Below are 20,000 nucleotides of genomic sequence, written 5' to 3'. Positions count from 1 at the left end.
TAAAGAGGTGGGGTTTCAAATGTCACCGGAAGGTGGTGAGTGACTCCGCTGTCCTGGCGTCGTGAGGGAGCTTGTTCCACCATTGGGGTGCCAGAGCAGCGAACAGTTTTGACTGGGCTGAGCGGGAACTATGCTTCCGCAGAGGAAGGGGAGCCAGCAGGCCAGAGGTGGATGAACGCAATACCCTCGTTTGGGTGTAGGGACTGATCAGAGCCCGAAGGTACAGAGGTGCCGTTCCCCTCACTGCTCCATAGGCAAGCACCATGGTCTTGTAGCGGATGCGAGCTTCAACTGGAAGCCAGTGGAGTGTGCGGAGGAGGGGGGTGACGTGAGAGAACTTGGGAAGGTTGAACACCAGACGGGCTGCGGCATTCTGGATGAGTTGTAGGGGTTTAATGGCACAGGCAGGGAGGCCAGCCAACAGCGAGTTGCAGTAGTCCAGACGGGAGATGACAAGTGCCTGGATTAGGACCTGTGCCGCTTCCTGTGTAAGGCAGGGTCGTACTCTCCGAATGTTGTAGAGCATGAACCTGCAGGAGCGGGTCACCGCCTTGATGTTGGCGGAGAACGACAGGGTGTTGTCCAGGGTCACGCCTAGGCTCTTCGCACTCTGGGAGGAGGACACAGCGGAGTTGTCAACCGTGATGGCGAGATCATGGAACGGGCAGTCCTTCCCCGGGAGGAAGAGCAGCTCCGTCTTGCCAGGGTTCAGCTTGAGGTGGTGATCCGTCATCCATACTGATATGTCTGCCAGACATGCAGAGATGCGATTCGCCACCTGGTTATCAGAAGGGGGAAAGGAGAAGATTAGTTGTGTATCGTCAGCGTAGCAATGATAGGAGAGGCCATGTGAGGATATGACAGAGCCAAGTGACTTGGTGTATAGGGAGAAAAGGAGAGGGCCTAGAACTGAGCCCTGGGGGACACCAGTGGTGAGAGCACGTGGTGCGGAGACAGCTTCTCGCCACGCCACTTGGTAGGAGCGACCGGTCAGGTAGGACGCAATCCAGGAGTGAGCCGCGCCGGAGATGCCCAGCTCGGAGAGGGTGGAGAGGAGGATCTGATGGTTCACAGTATCAAAGGCAGCAGACAGGTCTAGAAGGACAAGAGCAGAGGAGAGAGAGTTAGCTTTAGCAGTGCGGAGAGCCTCCGTGACACAGAGAAGAGCAGTCTCAGTTGAATGACCAGTCCTGAAACCTGACTGGTTTGGATCAAGAAGGTCATTCTGAGAGAGATAGCAAGAGAGTTGGCTAAAGACGGCACGCTCAATAGTTTTGGAAAGAAAAGAAAGAAGGGATACTGGTCTGTAGTTGTTGACATCAGTGGGATCGAGTGTTGGTTTCTTGAGAAGGGGGAGCAACTCTCGCTCTCTTGAAGACGGAAGGGACATGGCCAGCGGTCAAGGATGAGTTGATCAGCGAGGTGAGGTAGGGGAGAAGGTCACCGGAGATGGTCTGGAGAAGAGAGGAGGGGATGGGGTCAAGCGGGCAGGTTGTTGGGCGGCCTGCAGTCACAAGTCGCAGGATTTTATCTGGAGAGAGAGGGGAGAAAGAAGTCAAAGCATAGGGTAGGGCAGTGTGAGTAGGACCAGCAGTGTCATTAGACTTAACAAACGAGGATCGAATGTCGTCAACCTTCTTTTCAAAGTGGTTGACGAAGTCATCCACAGAGAGAGAGGAGGGGGGCGGGGGGGGAGGATTCAGGAGGGAGGAAAATGTGGCAAAGAGCTTCCTAGGGTTAGAGGCAGATGCTTGGAATTTAGAGTGGTAGAAAGTGGCCTTAGCAGCAGAAACAGATGAAGAAAATGTAGAGAGGAGGGAGTGAAAAGATGCCAGGTCGGCAGGGAGTTTAGTTTTCTTCCATTTCCGCTCCGCTGCCCGGAGCTCTGTTCTGTGAGCTCGCAATGAGTCATCAAGCCACGGAGCTGGAGGGGAGGACCGAGCCGGCCGGGAGGATAGGGGACACAGAGAGTCAAAGGATGCAGAAAGGGAGGAGAGGAGGGTTGAGGAGGCAGAATCAGGAGATTGGAGGGAGAAGGATTGAGCAGAGGGAAGAGATGATAGGATGGAAGAGGAGAGAGTAGTGGGAGAGAGAGAGCGAAGGTTGCGGCGGCGCATTACCATCTGTGTAGGGGCAGAGTGAGTAGTGTGGGAGGAGAGCGAGAGAGAAAAGGAAACAAAGTAGTGGTCGGAGACATGGAGGGGAGTTGCAGTGAGATTAGTAGAAGAGCAGCATCTAGTAAAGATGAGGTCAAGCGTATTGCCTGCCTTGTGAGTAGGGGGGACGGTGAGAGGGTGAGGTCAAAAGAGGAGAGAAGTGGAAAGAAGGAGGCAGAGAGAAATGAGTCAAATGTGGACATAGGGAGGTTGAAATCCCCCAAAACTGTGAGGGGTGAGCCATCCTCAGGAAAGGAACTTATCAAGGCGTCAAGCTCATTGATGAACTCTCCAAGGGAACCTGGAGGGCGATAGATGACAAGGATATTAAGCTTAAATGGGCTAGTGACTGTGACAGCATGGAATTCAAATGAGGAGATAGACAGATGGGTTAGGGGAAAAAATTGAGAATGTCCACTTGGGAGAGATGAGGATTCCTGTGCCACCACCCCTCTGACCAGATGCTCTCGGGGTATGCGAGAACACATGGTCAGACGAGGAGAGAGCAGTAGGAGTAGCAGTGTTTTCAGTGGTAATCCATGTTTCCGTCAGCGCCAGGAAGTCGAGGGACTGGAGATTAGCATAGGCTGGGATGAAGTCAGCTTTGTTGGCAGCAGAACGGCAGTTCCAGAGGCTGCCTGAGACCTGGAACTCCAGGTGTGGGGTGCGTGCAGGGACCACCAGGTTAGAGAGGCAGCAGCCACGCGGTGTGGGGCGTTTGTGTAGCCTGTGCAGAGAGGAGAGAACAGGGATAGGCAGAGGCATAGTTGACAGGCTGTAGCAAATGGCTACAATAATGCAGAGGAGATCGGAATGAAATGAACTAAACATCTGGGACAGTAGAGAGCAGGGCCTCCCTCACCAAAAACTTCTACTTCTAACAACTATAATTGTTTCACTGAACCACCCGAACAAAAACTCTACCAACTTCCACCTTTAGAAATCAGAATTGTTGTGAACCACAGCGGTTCAATGTTTAAAGGAATAGACTCAACCCACTTTATTCAGCTAGCTAACTAAGACACCATAGCTAACTAGCATGCTAGCATCCAAAAACACACAGTTTAGCACCAACACTTGCATCCAAAAACACACAGTTTAGCGCCAACACTTGGTCACAACAAACCACCAATAGTGTGTTAACACACTAAGCAGATAATTCGTGTCCGTGTCTGTTGGCTAGCTAGCAATGGCCACTGTGTTGACCTTGTTTGAAGAACGGCTAGCTAGCTAGCTTCGTGCTACCCCCGGCACCGCGAACAACAATGCCAACCCACAGTAACTAACCACAACAGCCCACGATGCCTAGCTATGACGCCATAGCTAACTAGCATGCTAGCATCCAATAACACACAGTTTAGCACCAATACTTGGTTACAACAAACCACCAAGAGTGTGTTAACACACTAAACAGATAATTCATGTCCGTGTCTAGTTTCTTTCGTAACGCAGCAAAAAATTAAGCGTTGGTTAGCTAGCACATTAACATTGGAAACAACTCTCCACCGTTGCACTAAACAGATAATTACCAATAAACGTTACCAGTAGCTACCCGCTAGCTAGCTAGCATACCAAGAGTGTGTTAACACACAAAACAGATCATTCATGTCCGTGTCAAGTTCCTTTCATAACGCAGCAAAAAAATTAAACGTTGGCTAGCTAGCTAGCACATTAGCTAGCACATTAACATTGGAAACCACTCTCCACCGTTGCACTAAACAGATAATAACCAATAAACGTTACCAGTAGCTACCCGCTAGCTAGCTAGCCTCGTGCTTCGCCGGGCTCCGCCGTAACAATACTGTGCGTAATGAGGGTTGTTAGTAAACTGGCGACGTCGAGGGAGTAGACGTGACAGTACTCTCCCGACGCGCGGCTCCAACCGCAGGACGAAGCTGGCCAGTGGGGGTTGCCAGGGGGACAGCACTGAGGGCGAGGAGTGGCAAAGATGGAAATCTTGGATGATGTTGAGATCTAGAATGTCGTCCACCGGTACCCAACACCGCTCCTCTGGACCGTAACCCCCCCCCCCAAAAAAATGTGACTAGTCCACCAGGTACTGGAGCCGACCCCCACGACGTCGGGAGTCCAGCAGGTATCTGACACCATAGGCGGGGCTTCCCTAGATTTCCAGGAGAGACGGAGGGGTGTCATGGGGGACGGCCTCAGCCAGGGGACCAGGAACCACTGGCCTGAGGAGGGAAACATGAAAAGAGGATGAGATCCGGTAGTTAGTGGAGAGCTGTAATCTATATGTCACCTCATTGACCCTCTGGAGGAACAGCTCCACAAAACGGGGGCTCAGCTTCTTAAAGGACAGGCGGAGTGGGAGGTTCCTGGTGGATAGCCAGACGCGATCACCAGGATGGAACACGGGAGCCTCACTGCGTCGATTTGTTCCAAATCTCTTCTGCACGCCTGAACCACTCGTCCACCGCTGGAGCTTCGGTCTAGCTCGGGGTCCACAGAGCCAGGGCTGGTTGATAACCCAGAACACATGGGAAGAGAGTCAGCCCGGTGGAGGAGTGACGCAATGAATTCTGAGCGTACTCTGCTAAGGGAAGGAATCGGGCAGTATCATGTCAGATAGTAACTCCTCAGGAACCTCCAGAGCTCCTGGTTCATCCGTGACCCCCAGCTTCTCCATGAAGGCTTTCTGTAACCGTGACGTGAATTGGCGGCCACGGTCCTCTGGAAGGCAATAGTGCCAGAAGACGTTGGAGCCACGGGAGGCCGAGGATGATCTTGTGTATGGGTGCACTGATGATGAGGAAGGCAAGATTTTCTTGATGTATCCACAGTGAGGGTGAGTGGTGTTGTGATGTGCGTGATAGTCCCAGATCCCAGTGGTCGAATATCCAGTGCTTGAACCGGAAAACGGAGAGAAGAGTGGGTATGAGGTGATGTTCAGGGAGGAGGCAAGGGCCTGGTCAATAAAATTAGGGACAGCCAGCCAGTGAAATCAATACTAAAAAGGGTTTGGCAGATGAATGAACTCACGCCTAACTCAGAAGACGCCATCAATCTGCTCTTGTGGACCCTAGGCTGGAATGTACCGGACACTGTTGAAGCTGGCTCCCCACTTGACCACAATAGGGACAGAGCCCCAGCTGTCTCCGACGGCGTCAGAACCTCCATGGGTTCAGGCTCTGATTCAGAATGGTCAACAAAGGACGCTCCCGAAGAAGGTTGTCCAGACGGATGGCCATCGCAATCCAAGGAGAGGGTGTCGTCTTGGCATGCCAACTCTGTCTGGACCTCTTCACGCAGTCCTCTTCTGAATAGGACACGGAGCACCGGCTCATTCCGTCCGCTGGATGCTGCCACTGTCCGGAAGGTGAGGGAGTACTCCGCAGCGGTCTGGCCATCCTGCCGTAGTTGGAGTAGGTACTCACCCCCCTCTCTGCCCTCCGGTGGCTGATCGAAGACTCCTCTGAACAGAGCCATGAACCCCTCATAGGAACACAGCTCCTCCTCTCCTCTCTCCTGTAGCCCAACGCCCGTCCGGTCAGCAGAGAAATAACCAGTGGTCGGTATGAGGTGATGTTCAGGGAGGAGGCAAGGGCCTGGTTAATAAAATTCCCTGGCCAACCTTGGACCTCTCTGTGGTGGGGGCTCTCATCTGATGAGTGAAATAGAGGGAGCACTGGAGTAGGAAGCCATGACATTTGGATGGAGAGGGACAAAAGGGCATCGCTGACCTGCTGGAAGGGCTGGGGTGCTGGGGCACAGGTATGCGTAATGAGGGTTTGCCAGGTATGCTTAATGAGGGTTGGCCAGGTATGCGTAATGAGGGTTTGCCAGGTATGCTTAATGAGGGTTGGCCAGGTATGCTTAATGAGGGTTTGCCAGGTATGCTTAATGAGGGTTGGCCAGGTATGCGTAATGAGGGTTTGCCAGGTATGCTTAATGAGGGTTGGCCAGGTGTGCGTAATGATGGGTTGCCAGGATCGGCGCCAGAGCGGAGGAGCGGGAGTAGACGTGACATCCGCCTCCACCAAACTTTACAGTTGGCTCTATACATTCGGGCAGGAAACGTTCTCCTGGCATCCGCCAAACCCAGATTCGTCCGTCGGACTGCCAGATAGTGAAGAACACATTTCCACTGCTCCAGAGTCCAAAGGCGGTGAGCTTTACACCACTCCAGCCAACGCTTGGCATTGCGTATGGTGATCTCAGGCTTGTATGCAGCTGCCCATGAAGCTCCCGACGAACAGTTCTTGCGCTGACGTTGCTTCCAGAGGCAGTTTGGAACTCTGTGTGTTGCAACCGAGGACAGACGATTGTTACACGTTACACGCTTCAGCACTCAGCAGTCCCATTCTGTGAGCTTGTGTGACCTACCATTTCGCAGCTGAGCCATTGTTGCTCCTAGACGTTTCCATTTCACAATAACAGCACTTGCAGTTGTAGCAGGGCAGAAATTTGATGAACTGACTTGTTGGAAAGGTGGCATCCTATGACGTTGCCATGTTGAATGTCACTGAACTCTTCAGTATGGCCATTCTACTGCCAATGTTTGTTTATGGAGATTGCATGGCTGTGTGCTCGATAACAAGGCCGTGCTCACTGTGTCTGTACATAGTCAAAGCTTTTCTTAATTTTGGGACCACCACATTGGTCAGGTATTCTGCTACTATGTATTCTCTGTTTAGGGCCAAATACCATTCCAGTTTTTTCACTGATTCTTTCCAATGTGTCAAGTAATTATATTTTTTGTTTTCTCATGATTTGGTTGGGTATAATTGTGTTGCTGTCCTGGGGCTCTGTGGGGTCTGTTTGTGAACAGAGTCCCAGTACCAGCTTGCTTAGGGGACTCTTCCCCAGGTACGTCTCTCTTTAGGTGAGGGCTTTGTTATGGAAGGTTTGAGAATCGCTTCCTTTTAGGTGGTTGTAGAATTTAACGTCTCTTTTCTGGATTTTGATCATTAGCTGGTCTCGGCCTAATTCTGCTCTGCATGCATTATTCGGTGTTTCAGTTTGTACACTGAGGATGTTTTTGCAGAATTCTGCATGAAGAGTCTCAATTTGGTGTTTGTCCCATTTTGTGAGTTCTTGGTTGGTGAGTGGACCCCAGACCTCACATCCATAGAGGGCAATGGGTTCTATAACTAATTTAAGTATTTTTAGGCAGATCCTAATTGGTATGTCAAATGTTATGTTCCTTTTGATGGCATAGAAGGCCCTTCTTTCCTTGTCTCTCAGATCGTTCACAGCTTTGTGGAAGTTACCTGTGGTGCTGATGTTTAGGCCGAGTTAGTTAGTTAGTTTTATGTGTGTTCTAGGGCAACAGAGGTTGGTTTTATAAAGATCCTGTCGTACTGCATAGCTAGCTAAAAAATAGCTATGTTTTATAAAGATCCTGTCGTACTGCATAGCTAGCTAATATGGAGCTACGTTTTATAAAGATCATGTCATACTGCATAGCTAGCTAATATGGAGCTACGTTTTATAAAGATCCTGTCATACTGCATAGCTAGCTAATAAAGAGCTACGTTTTATAAAGATCCTGTCATACTGCATAGCTAGCTAATATGGAGCTAGGTTTTATAAAGATCCTGTCATACTGCATAGCTAGCTAATATGGAGCTACGTTTTACAAAGATCCTGTCATACTGCATAGCTAGCTAATAAAGAGCTACGTTTTATAAAGATCCTGCAATTCTGCATAGCTAGCTAATATGGAGCTACGTTTTATAAAGATCCTGTCATACTGCATAGCTAGCTAATATGGAGCTACGTTTTATAAAGATCATGTCATACTGCATAGCTAGCTAATATGGAGCTACGTTTTTTAAAGATCCTGTCATACTGCATAGCTAGCTAATATGGAGCTACGTTTTATAAAGATCCTGTCATACTGCATAGCTAGCTAATATGGAGCTACGTTTTATAAAGATCCTGTCATACTGCATAGCTAGCTAATATGGAGCTACATTTTATAAAGATCCTGTCGTACTGCATAGCTAGCTAATATGGAGCTACGTTTTATAAAGATCCTGTCATACTGCATAGCTAGCTAATATGGAGCTACGTTTTATAAAGATCCTGTCATACTGCATAGCTAGCTAATATGGAGCTACATTTTATAAAGATCCTGTCATACTGTATAGCTAGCTAATATGGAGCTACGTTTTATAAAGATCCTGTCATACTGCATAGCTAGCTAATATGGAGCTACGTTTTATAAAGATCCTGTCATACTGCATAGCTAGCTAATATGGAGCTACGTTTTATAAAGATCCTGTCATACTGCATAGCTAGCTAATATGGAGCTACGTTTTATAAAGATCCTGTCGTACTGCATAGCTAGCTAAAAAATAGCTATGTTTTATAAAGATCCTGTCATACTGCATAGCTAGCTAATAAAGAGCTAGGTTTTATAAAGATCCTGTCATACTGCATAGCTAGCTAATAAAGAGCTACGTTTGATAAAGATCCTGTCATACTGCATAGCTAGCTAATATGGAGCTAGGTTTTATAAAGATCCTGTCATACTGCATAGCTAGCTAATATGGAGCTACGTTTTATAAAGATCCTGTCATACTGCATAGCTAGCTAATATGGAGCTACGTTTTATAAAGATCCTGTCATACTGCATAGCTAGCTTATATGGAGCTACGTATTATAAAGATCCTGTCATACTGCATAGCTAGCTAATAAAGAGCTACGTTTTATAAAGATCCTGTCATACTGCATAGCTAGCTAATAAAGAGCTACGTTTTATAAAGATCCTGTCATACTGCATAGCTAGCTAATATGGAGCTACGTTTTATAAAGATCCTGTCATACTGCATAGCTAGCTAATATGGAGCTAGGTTTTATAAAGATCATGTCGTACTGCATAGCTAGCTAATAAAGAGCTACGTTTTATAAAGATCCTGTCATACTGCATAGCTAGCTAATATGGAGCTACGTTTTATAAAGATCCTGTCATACTGCATAGCTAGCTAATAAAGAGCTACGTTTTATAAAGATCCTGTCATACTGCATAGCTAGCTAATATGGAGCTACGTTTTATAAAGATCCTGTCATACTGCATAGCTAGCTAATATGGAGCTACGTTTTATAAAGATCCTGTCATACTGCATAGCTAGCTAATATGGAGCTACGTTTTATAAAGATCCTGTCATACTGCATAGCTAGCTTATATGGAGCTACGTATTATAAAGATCCTGTCATACTGCATAGCTAGCTAATAAAGAGCTACGTTTTATAAAGATCCTGTCATACTGCATAGCTAGCTAATATGGAGCTAGGTTTTATAAAGATCCTGTCATACTGCATAGCTAGCTAATATGGAGCTACGTTTTATAAAGATCCTGTCATACTGCATAGCTAGCTAATATGGAGCTACGTTTTATAAAGATCCTGTCATACTGCATAGCTAGCTTATATGGAGCTACGTATTATAAAGATCCTGTCATACTGCATAGCTAGCTAATAAAGAGCTACGTTTTATAAAGATCCTGTCATACTGCATAGCTAGCTAATAAAGAGCTACGTTTTATAAAGATCCTGTCATACTGCATAGCTAGCTAATATGGAGCTACGTTTTATAAAGATCCTGTCATACTGCATAGCTAGCTAATATGGAGCTAGGTTTTATAAAGATCATGTCGTACTGCATAGCTAGCTAATAAAGAGCTACGTTTTATAAAGATCCTGTCATACTGCATAGCTAGCTAATATGGAGCTACGTTTATAAAGATCCTGTCATACTGCATAGCTAGCTAATAAAGAGCTACGTTTTATAAAGATCCTGTCATACTGCATAGCTAGCTAATATGGAGCTACGTTTTATAAAGATCCTGTCATACTGCATAGCTAGCTAATATGGAGCTACGTTTTATAAAGATCCTGTCATACTGCATAGCTAGCTAATATTGAGCTAGGTTTTATAAAGATCCTGTCATACTGCATAGCTAGCTAATAAAGAGCTAGGTTTTATAAAGATCCTGTCATACTGCATAGCTAGCTAATATGGAGCTACGTTTTATAAAGATCCTGTCATACTGCATAGCTAGCTAATATGGAGCTACGTTTTATAAAGATCCTGTCATACTGCATAGCTAGCTAATATGGAGCTACGTTTTATAAAGATCCTGTCATACTGCATAGCTAGCTAATATGGAGCTACGTTTTATAAAGATCCTGTCATACTGCATAGCTAGCTAATATGGATCTACGTTTTATAAAGATCCTGTCATACTGCATAGCTAGCTTTTATGGAGCTACGTTTTATAAAGATCCTGTCATACTGCATAGCCAGCTAATAAAGAGCTAGGTTTTATAAAAATCCTGTCGTACTGCATAGCTAGCTAATATGGAGCTACGTTTTATAAAGATCCTGTCATACTGCATTTTATTATTTTATACAAAGCGTGAAAAACAAGACAATAGGTAGCACACATTAAAACATCTCTCTGTTGAGATCATTTCCTTATTCATTTCTAGCCAGATGTAAAATGCTCATGACTAATTTAATAAAGTGGGTTAGGTCTGCTCAATACCAAATTAGTATACCCCCTGAGTCTCTTCCCTGTTTTACTCCTGGTAGTTTGGTGGATAGGATTACCAGCTCTCTGTAACATAGAGGGAAACCAGTTGGTCCGTCTCCTCTATACCATGTTTCTTGTAGGATGAAAATGTCTGTATTTCTTTGATAAAGTCTGGGTTCCTGCTCTTTAGGCCAACGTCAGATGACCTCAGACCTTTATTATATTCCAGGATGATATCTTTCTCTCTCTACGGGAATATGGCCTTGTTGCCCCCCCCCTTATGCCACTATGTGACATAAGGAATGTATCTCTCTCTGATGTTCTAGAAGTCTCGACACAATTTACATTTTAGTAATTTAGCAAATGCTCTTATCCAGAGCATTTTTTTAATATTGCGTGTCGAGGTGAGGAGGAGTATTACTTACTGTTTGAAGAGGTAGGGTTTTAGATGTTTTCGGAAGATAGGCAGGGTCTCTGCTGTCCTAGCTTCAGGGGGAAGCTGGTTCCACCATTGGGGTGCCAGGACAGAGAAGAGCTGGGACTGGGCTGAGCAGGAGCTGCCCTCCCGTAGGGGTGGGAGGGCCAAGAGACCAGAGGTGGCAGAACGGAGTCCTCAGGTTGGGGTGTAGGGTTTGAGCATAGCCTGAAGGTAGGGAGGGGCAGTTCCTCTTGCTGCTCCGTAGGTAAGCACCATAGTCTTGTAGTGGATGCGAGCCTCAACTGGAAGCCAGTGGAGTTTGAGGAGGAGCGGGGTGACATGAGAGAACTTGGGAAGGTTGAACACCAGGCGGGCTGCAGCATTCTGGATAAGTTGCAGGGGTTTGATGGGACAAGCAGGGAGCCCAGCCAACAGAGAGTTGCAGTAGTCCAGACGGGAGAAGACAAGTGCCTGGACTAGGACCTGCACCGCTTCCTGTGTGAGGCAGGGATGTACTTCCTGTGTGAGGTAGGGTTGTACTTCCTGTGTGAGGCAGGGATGTACTTCCTGTGTAAGGTAGGGTCGTACTCTACGGATGTTGTAGAGCATGAACCTGCAGGAGCGAGTCACTGCTTTGATGTTTGCAGAGAACGACAGGGTGTTGTCCAGGGTCACGCAAAGGGTCTTTGACCTCTGGGAGGGCGACACTGTGGAGTTGTCGACTGTGATGGAGAGGTCTTTGAGCGGTCAGGGCTTCCCCGGGAGGAAGAGCAGCTCCGTCTTGTTGAGGTTGAGCTTGAGGTGGTGGGCCGACATCCAAGTTGAGATATCTGCCAGGCACGCAGATATGCTTGTCGCCACCTGGGTGTCAGAAGTTGAAGGAGAAAAGTAGTTGAGTGTCGTCCGCATAGCAATGATAGGAGAGACCATGTGACGGAGCCGAGTGACTTGGTGCATAGAGACAATATGAGAGGGCCTAGAGGGACACCAGTAGTGAGAGTACGTGGTGCAGACACACATCCTCTCCACGACACCTGGTAGGAGCGGCCTGCCAGGTAGGATGCAATCCAAGAGTGTTCAGAGCCTGAGACGCCCAGCCCTGAGAGGGTGGAGAGGAGGATCAGCCCTGAGAGGGTGGAGAGGAGGATCAGCCCTGAGAGGGTGGAGAGGAGGATCAGCCCTGAGAGGGTGGAGAGGAGGATCAGCCCTGAGAGGGTGGAGAGGAGGATCAGCCCTGAGAGGGTGGAGAGGAGGATCAGCCCTGAGAGGGTGGAGAGGAGGATCAGCCCTGAGAGGGTGGAGAGGAGGATCAGCCCTGAGAGGGTGGAGAGGATGATCAGCCCTGAGACGGTGGAGAGGAGGATCAGCCCTGAGACGGTGGAGAGGAGGATCAGCCCTGATCAGCCCTTATTGTCGATCAACAATGACAAGCCACCGGGGTCTGACAACTTGGATGGAAAATTACTGAGGATAATAGCGGACGATATTGCCACTCCTATTTGCCATATTTTCAATTTAAGCCTACTAGAAAGTGTGTGCCCTCAGGCCTGGAGGGAAGCAAAAGTCATTCCGCTATCTAAGAATAGTAAAGCCCCCTTAACTGGCTCAAATAGCCGACCAATCAGCCTGTTACCAACCCTTAGTAAACTATTGGAAAAAATGGTGTTTGACCAGATACAATGCTATTTTACAGTAAACAAATTGACAACAAACTTTCAGCACGCTTAGAGGGAAGGACATTCAACATTCATTGACGGACACAAAAGTTATTCCCCTACCTAAAAATAGGCCTAAATATTTCCAAAACTAAAAGCATTGTATTTGGGACAAATCATTTACTAAACCCTAAACCTCAACTAAATCTTGTAATGAATAATGTGGAAATTGAGCAAGTTGAGGTGACTGAACTGCTTGGAGTAACCCTGGATTGTAAACTGCCATGGTCAAAACATATTGATACAACAGTAGCTAGGATGGGGAGAAGTCTGTCCATAATAAAGCGCTGCTCTGCCTTCTTAACAGCACTATCAACAAGGCAGGTCCTACAGGCCCTAGTTTTGTCACACCTGGACTACTGTTCAGTCATGTGGTCAGGTGCCACAAAGAGGGACTTAGGAAAATTGCAATTGGCTCAGAACAGGGCAGCACGGCTGGCCCTTGGATGTACACAGAGAGCTAACATTAGTAATATGCTTGTCAATCCCTCTTGGCTCAAAGTGGAGGAGAGATTGACTTCATCACTACTTGTATTTGTGAGAGGTATTGACATGTTGAATGCACCGAGCTGTCTGTTTGAACTACTCGGACACCCATGCATACCCCACAAGACATGCCACCAGAGGTCTCTTCACAGTCCCCAAGTCCAGAACAGACTATGGAAGGCCACAGTACTACATAGAGCCATGACTACATGGAACTCTATTCCACATCAGGTAACTCATGCCAGCAATAAAATTAGATTTAAAAAACAGATAAAAATACACCTTATGGAACAGTGGGGACTGTGAAGCAACACAGACATAGACACATGCACACATACACACGATAACATGGTGGCATATTCCTGAGTGGCGCAGTGGTCTAAGGCACTGCATCGCAGTGCTAACTGTGCCACTAGAGATTCTGGTTCGAATCCAGGCTCTGTCGCAGCCGGCCGCGACCTGGAGACTCATGGGAGGCGCACAATTGGCCCAGCGTCGTCCAGGGTAGGGGAGGGAATGGCCGGCAGGGATGTAGCTCAGTTGATAGAGCATGGCGTTTGCAACGCCAGGGTTGTGGGTTCGATAATAATATATATATGTATTCACTAACTGTAAGTCTCTCTGGATAAGAGCGTCTGCTAAATGACTAAAATGTAATGTAAATGTAACATACGCCACATGTACACATGGATTTTGTGTTATAGATATGTGGTAGTAGAGTAGAGGCCTGAGTGCACACACTTAATGTGTTGTGAAATCTGTTATGAATGTATTGTAATGCCTTAATTTTGCTGGACCCCAGGAAGGGTAGCTGCTGCCAAAATAAATACAAAAAATATAGCCACTGATATAGCCACTGATTACCAAAACAAGTCACAAATTGCCCTGCAACTTGATCCTGTATTTTATATAATTTGTAATTTTATTAACCCATCAGAGGACACATATTTTTTAGTTTTTTACAGCTGTTCTGCTACATATACATTTTACATACATGGTACTTTCATATAACGCAATCACATAACAATAATAGAGTGCATTTGGAAATATTCAGACCCCTTGACAGGTTTTTATAAATTTTAGCAAATTTATTAAAAATAAAAACCGGAAATATAACATTTACATAAGTATTCAGACCCTTTACTCAGTACTTTGTTGAAACACCTTTGGCAGCGATTACAGCCTCTAGTCTTCTTGGGTATGACGCTACAAGGTTGGCACACCTGTATTTGGGGAATTTCTCCCGTTCTTCTCTGCAGATCCTCTCAACCTCTGTCAGGTTAGATGGGGAGCATCGCTGCACAGCTATTTTCAGTTCTCTCCAGAGGTGTTCGATCAAGTTCCAGTCCGGGCTCTGGCTGGGCCACTCAAGGACTTTCAGGGACTTGTTCCGAAGCCACTTCTGCGTTGTCTTGGCTGTGTGCTTAGGGTCGTTGTCCTGTTGGAAAATGAACCCTCGCCCCAGTCTGAGGTCCTGACCGCTCTGGAGCAGGTTTTCATCAAGGATCTCTCTGTACTCCGTTCATCTTTCCCTCGATCCTGACTAGTCTCCCAGTCCATGCCGCTGAAAAAACCCTACAGTGGGGATGGTGCCAGGTTTCCTCCAGCCATGACGCTTGGCATTCAGGCCAAAGAGTTCAATCTTGGTTTCATCAGACCAGAGAATCTTGTTTCTCATGGTCTGAGAGTCCTTTAGGTGCCTTTTGGCAAACTCCAAGCGGGCTGTCATGTGCCTTTTACTGATGAGAGGCTTCCGTCTGGCCACTCTACCATAAAGGCCTGATTGGTGGAGTGCTGCAGAGATGGTTGTCCTTCTGGAAGGTTCTCCCATCTCCACAGAGGAACTCTGAAGCTCTGTCAGAGTGACCGTCGGGTTCTTGGTCACCCCTCTGACCAAGGCCCTTCTCCCCCGATTGCTCAGTTTGGCCGGGTGGCCAGCTCTAGGAAGATTCTTGGTGGTTCCAAACTTCCTCCAATAAGAATGATGGATGCCACTGTGTTCTTGGGGACCTTCAATGTGGCAGAATTTTTTTTTGCACTCTTCCCAAGATAAGACAGGTGTGTGCCTTTCCAAATCATGTAAAATCAATTGAATTTACCACAGGTGGACTCCAATCAAGTTGTAGAAACATCTCAAGGATGACCAATGGAAACAGGATGCACCTGAGTTCAATTTCGAGTCTCATAGCAAAGGGTCTGAATACTTATGTAAACAAGGTATTTCTGTTTCCTATGTTTAATACATTTGCAAAAATGTCTAAAAACCTGTTTTTTGCTTCGTCATTTTGGGCTATTGTGTGTAGATTAATGAGGATTTTTCATTTATTTAATCCATTTTATAATAAGGCTGTAACTTAACAAAATGTGGAAAAAGTAGAGGGGTCTGAATACTTTCAGAATGCACTGTACATTACCAAACATAAACACTTTAATCCCACCCCTCAGCCACTCTCAGCCCATCCCACCTATCACCACAGACCACCCTCGTTTGGTTTCCATGGTTTCCATGTGCCATGTATTTTTCAATTGTGCTTTGGTGTTTGACATACATTTTGAACCTTTCTAATTGTATAGTATCCACAGATTGTGAGCTAAAGATGAAAACCTTTCCCAAGAGTATTATTGATTGACTGACTATAGCTTTCCAAAACACCCAACACTGCTATTTTTAAGGTTAATTTTAAGTGAATGTTGTGATTTTCTAACCATTCCTGGACCTGTGACCAGAAACGAGCTACATTGGGGCAATACCAGAATAAATGATGATTCTGTCTCTTCGCAGCTAAATCTACAGAGCTGAGATATTTGTATGCCCCATATATACAGCATTCTGTTGGTGGCAAGAATTTTGTATAATAATTTAAATGGAAAAACTTGAAGTGTTGAATCAAGTGTTGTTTTTTCGTACCAGTTCATAAACCATGTGCCATAGAATCGGTACATCGAAAATCTCTTCCCATTTATTTTGCTGTATAACGCAGCTGTAAACATTTTTGTCCTCAAATGAAACTGGTATATTTGTCTATTTATGCCAATTCCTTTCAGCCAATTTGTATCTTTAATATATGGCAGACAAATACGTTCCCTACCTTCTCCCTTTTCCACCTGCCTCCTCCATTTCTGTGGTAATGCTGCAATCAGTCGGTTATACGTTTGGATTGAGCAGACATTCCCATATATTTTCGATAGCTGCAGATGTGACATAACTCCACTGTTTCTTTTTCATAATATCATTATTACATCAGTGTATTTGAGTTAGAACAAATATCACAACAAATATTATGGATATATTTTCTAGAGGATAAAACTGAAATTGTAAGCAGCTTTGTATGGCTTGTTTAAGAAAGGGCGATACTATAAACAAAATTTCATTTTCAATTAGTCGGAAATTTACATTTTACATTTACATTTGAGAAGTTGAGAAGTTGCAATCTGTATAAAGGCAAAAAGGGCAATTTTTGAACAAAGGATGAACCTTTCTTAATAATCTACTTGAGAACCATTTTGGGTTTAAGTATAACTTATGTATGAGTGAAGCTTTTAGTGAGAGGTTTAAAGCTTTAATATTTAATAATTTTACCCCCCCTCCCCCCAAACTCATATTCATTATATAAATAGGTACATTTATCTACTTTAGGTGCTGCTTTAGCTAGCAAAAACACAGTACTATAGACTACAACAGATAAAGACAAAAACATTATACTAATCACTCCTGGGGATATCAGGAGTCCCCTAGCTATAGAATGAAGCACACTGAGATGGGGCATGAGAAGCCGGTTATACAGTTAGTGTGCATAGACATGCACAGTGACATCGTCATGTAGCTCTTCATCATGAGAAGAGCGGGAAGATAGTCACAGGTGTGTGTGTGTGTGTGTGTGTGTGTGTGTGTGTGTGTGTGTGTGTGTGTGTGTGTGTGTAGGAATGTTACTACCTGCTGAGGTTAACACTTTATTAAAGTAAAGTTCAGATCCTCTGACTCACACCTGATTCACACAGTGGTTTCTGTACCGGCACGTTCCTAAAATAAACCAGTAATAATGAGATTCCTGTTGATTAGCATTCAACCAGCTTGCAGAAATAACTGTTACCTTGGGTGTGTATATTGATGTAGAGAGAGAGTGAGAGTGTGAGAGAGAGAGAGAGAGAGAGAAAAAAGAGAGAGAGAGAGAGACAGAGAGAGAGAGAGAGAGAGAGACAGAGAGAGAGAGAGAGAGAGAGACAGAGAGAGAGAGAGAGAGAGAGAGAGCGAGAGAGAGAGAGAGAGAGAGAGAGAGACAGAGAGAGAGAGAGAGAGAGAGAGAGAGAGAGAGAGAGAGAGAGAGAGAGAGAGAGAGAGACAGAGAGAGAGAGAGAGAGAGACAGAGAGAGAGAGACAGAGAGAGAGAGAGAGAGAGAGAGAGAGAGAGAGAGAGAGAGAGAGAGAGAGAGACAGAGACAGAGACAGAGAGAGAGAGAGAGAGAGAGAGAGAGAGAGAGAGAGACCATTGCCCTAGAGGACACAAAAAAACTATACATACAGCGCCTTGCAAAAGTTTTCATCCCCCTTTGTGTTTTTCCTATTTTGTTGCATTACAACCTGTCATTTAAATGGATTTTATTTGGATTTCATGTAATGGACATACACAAAATAGTCCAAATTGGTGAAGTGAAATGAAAAAAAATAACTTGTTTCAAATAATTCAAAAAAATAGATAACGGAAAAGTGGTGCGTGCATATGTATTCACCCCCTTTGCTATGAAGGGTTATGCACGCTCATGTTTTCTGTTCTTTATTGTCTTATTTCTTGTTTGTTTTATATATATTTTTATTTTGCATCTTCAAAGTGGTAGGCATGTTGTGTAAATCAAATGATACAAACCCCCCCCCCAAAAAATCTATTTTAATTCCAGGTTGTAAGGCAAAAAAATTGGAAAAATGCCAAGGGGGGTGAATACTTTCGCAAGCCACTGTATACACTCAGAAAATAGATTAAACCACTCCCCCTTCAATACAGCCACTGATTACCAAAACAAGTCACAACTTGCCCTTGATCCTGGTTCATGTGTCAACAACTATCTGCAAATGATGAGCACTCAGCGGTTCACACATCAAGTAGGCCACTGGGAAGACAGACAGCACTTAAAGTAGACGGCCCTAGCAACAGACTGCAACAGATGGCCCTAGCAACAAGACAGTACTAGACTGCAACAGATAAAGACAAAAATATATATACTAGGATATACTAGATATCAGGAGTCCTCTAGCTATAGAATATATATATACTTCTCACTCCTGGGGATATCAGGAGTCCCCTAGCTATAGAATATATATACTTCTCACTCCTGGAGATATCAGGAGTCCTCTAGCTATATAATATATATACTAATCACTCCTGGGGATATCAGGAGTCCTCTAGCTATAGAATATATATACTTCTCACTCCTGGAGATATCAGGAGTCCTCTAGCTATAGAATATATATACTTCTCACTCCTGGAGATATCAGGAGTCCTCTAGCTATAGAATATATATACTAATCACTCCTGGGGATATCAGGAGTCCTCTAGCTATAGAATATATATACTTCTCACTCCTGGAGATATCAGGAGTCCTCTAGCTATAGAATGAAGCACACAGGACATGTTATGTTATCACACCTCTCTCTCTCTGTGACATAAGGAATGTATCTCTCTGTGTTGTCCTTTCAGACGCCTCAACACCCTGAACAAGTGTTGCTCCATGAAACTAGACGTCAGCCACCCCAGGAAGAAAGTAAGTCCCTCTCTCCTTCTCAATTCTATTCAATGTGTTTACAGGAAGTGAAATAAACAAAAAACACTAAAGTGAGAGGACACATTAGAATTGGAACATATAGTTAAAGTACAAATGGGAAAATAAATAAACATAAATATGGGTTGTATTTACAATGGTGTTTGTTCTTCACTGGTTGCCCTTTTCTTCTAGGCTACGTTGAATGGGGCGCAGATTGCGATGGCTTTCTTACTGCCGCCAAGAGTCGCGCGCATCTGTGCATGACGTCAGTGTGTCGTGGAAAAGGGTCTACAGTATGTACATACTGTAATAAAATATAATGTTTTCCTCTCTCCAGACTGACGATTCAGACGACGATGACACGCTGGCCATCAGTAAGAGATGGACCTTTGAGTGGAACAGCCGGCGCTGGTCCCGCCTCCAGGACATGCACTTCCCGCTGGGCTCGCCCAATGAGAGCAGCCCTGAGGGGTGCCAGGGCGAGGGGGAGGGGCTGCTGAGGAGCACGGTGAGCAGCGAGAGCGTCCTGACGGATCTCAGCGAACCAGAGATCACGGATGTATCCTCTCTTCACAGCCAAGACTCTCTGGGGGCCATGCTGCCTGACTCGGTCTCTATGGCATCGCTGGCAGGGCCCTACCAGGTAACGCTTTATGGTTCCCAAATGGCACCCTATTCGCTATGTAATGATTTTAATTTGATTTTATTGTGATTTTAATGTGATTTTAATGTGATTTTATTGTGATTTTAATGTGATTTTAATGTGATTTTAATGTGATTTTATTGTGATTTTAATGTGATTTTATTGTGATTTTAATGTGATTTTATTGTGATTTATTGTGATTTATTGTGATTTTAATGTGATTCTATTGTGATTTTAATGTGATTTTAATGTGATTTTATTGTGATTTTATTGTGATTTGAAAAGTGATTATATATTCTTTATTATTGTTATTACCAGCCTCCGAGG

General features: G+C 45.2%; 1 protein-coding gene across 1 annotated transcript in view; it reads left to right on the top strand.

Annotated features, from left to right (window-relative positions):
• LOC121555390 (stAR-related lipid transfer protein 13-like) overlaps positions 1 to 20,000 on the top strand; it is a 99,743-nt gene that overhangs the window by 52,094 nt on the left and 27,649 nt on the right. The window contains exons 4-6 of the mRNA XM_041869217.2: positions 18,967 to 19,030; positions 19,368 to 19,673; positions 19,992 to 20,000. The exon at positions 19,992 to 20,000 is cut by the window's right edge and continues 977 nt beyond it. Coding sequence (XP_041725151.1) covers positions 18,967 to 19,030; positions 19,368 to 19,673; positions 19,992 to 20,000 — 379 coding nt within the window. The remainder of the gene's footprint in view (positions 1 to 18,966; positions 19,031 to 19,367; positions 19,674 to 19,991) is intronic.

This window comes from Coregonus clupeaformis, unplaced genomic scaffold (assembly GCF_020615455.1).
Source record: "Coregonus clupeaformis isolate EN_2021a unplaced genomic scaffold, ASM2061545v1 scaf0252, whole genome shotgun sequence".
Lineage (NCBI taxonomy): Eukaryota > Metazoa > Chordata > Actinopteri > Salmoniformes > Salmonidae > Coregonus > Coregonus clupeaformis.
This window is presented reverse-complemented; position numbering and strand designations above follow the sequence as displayed.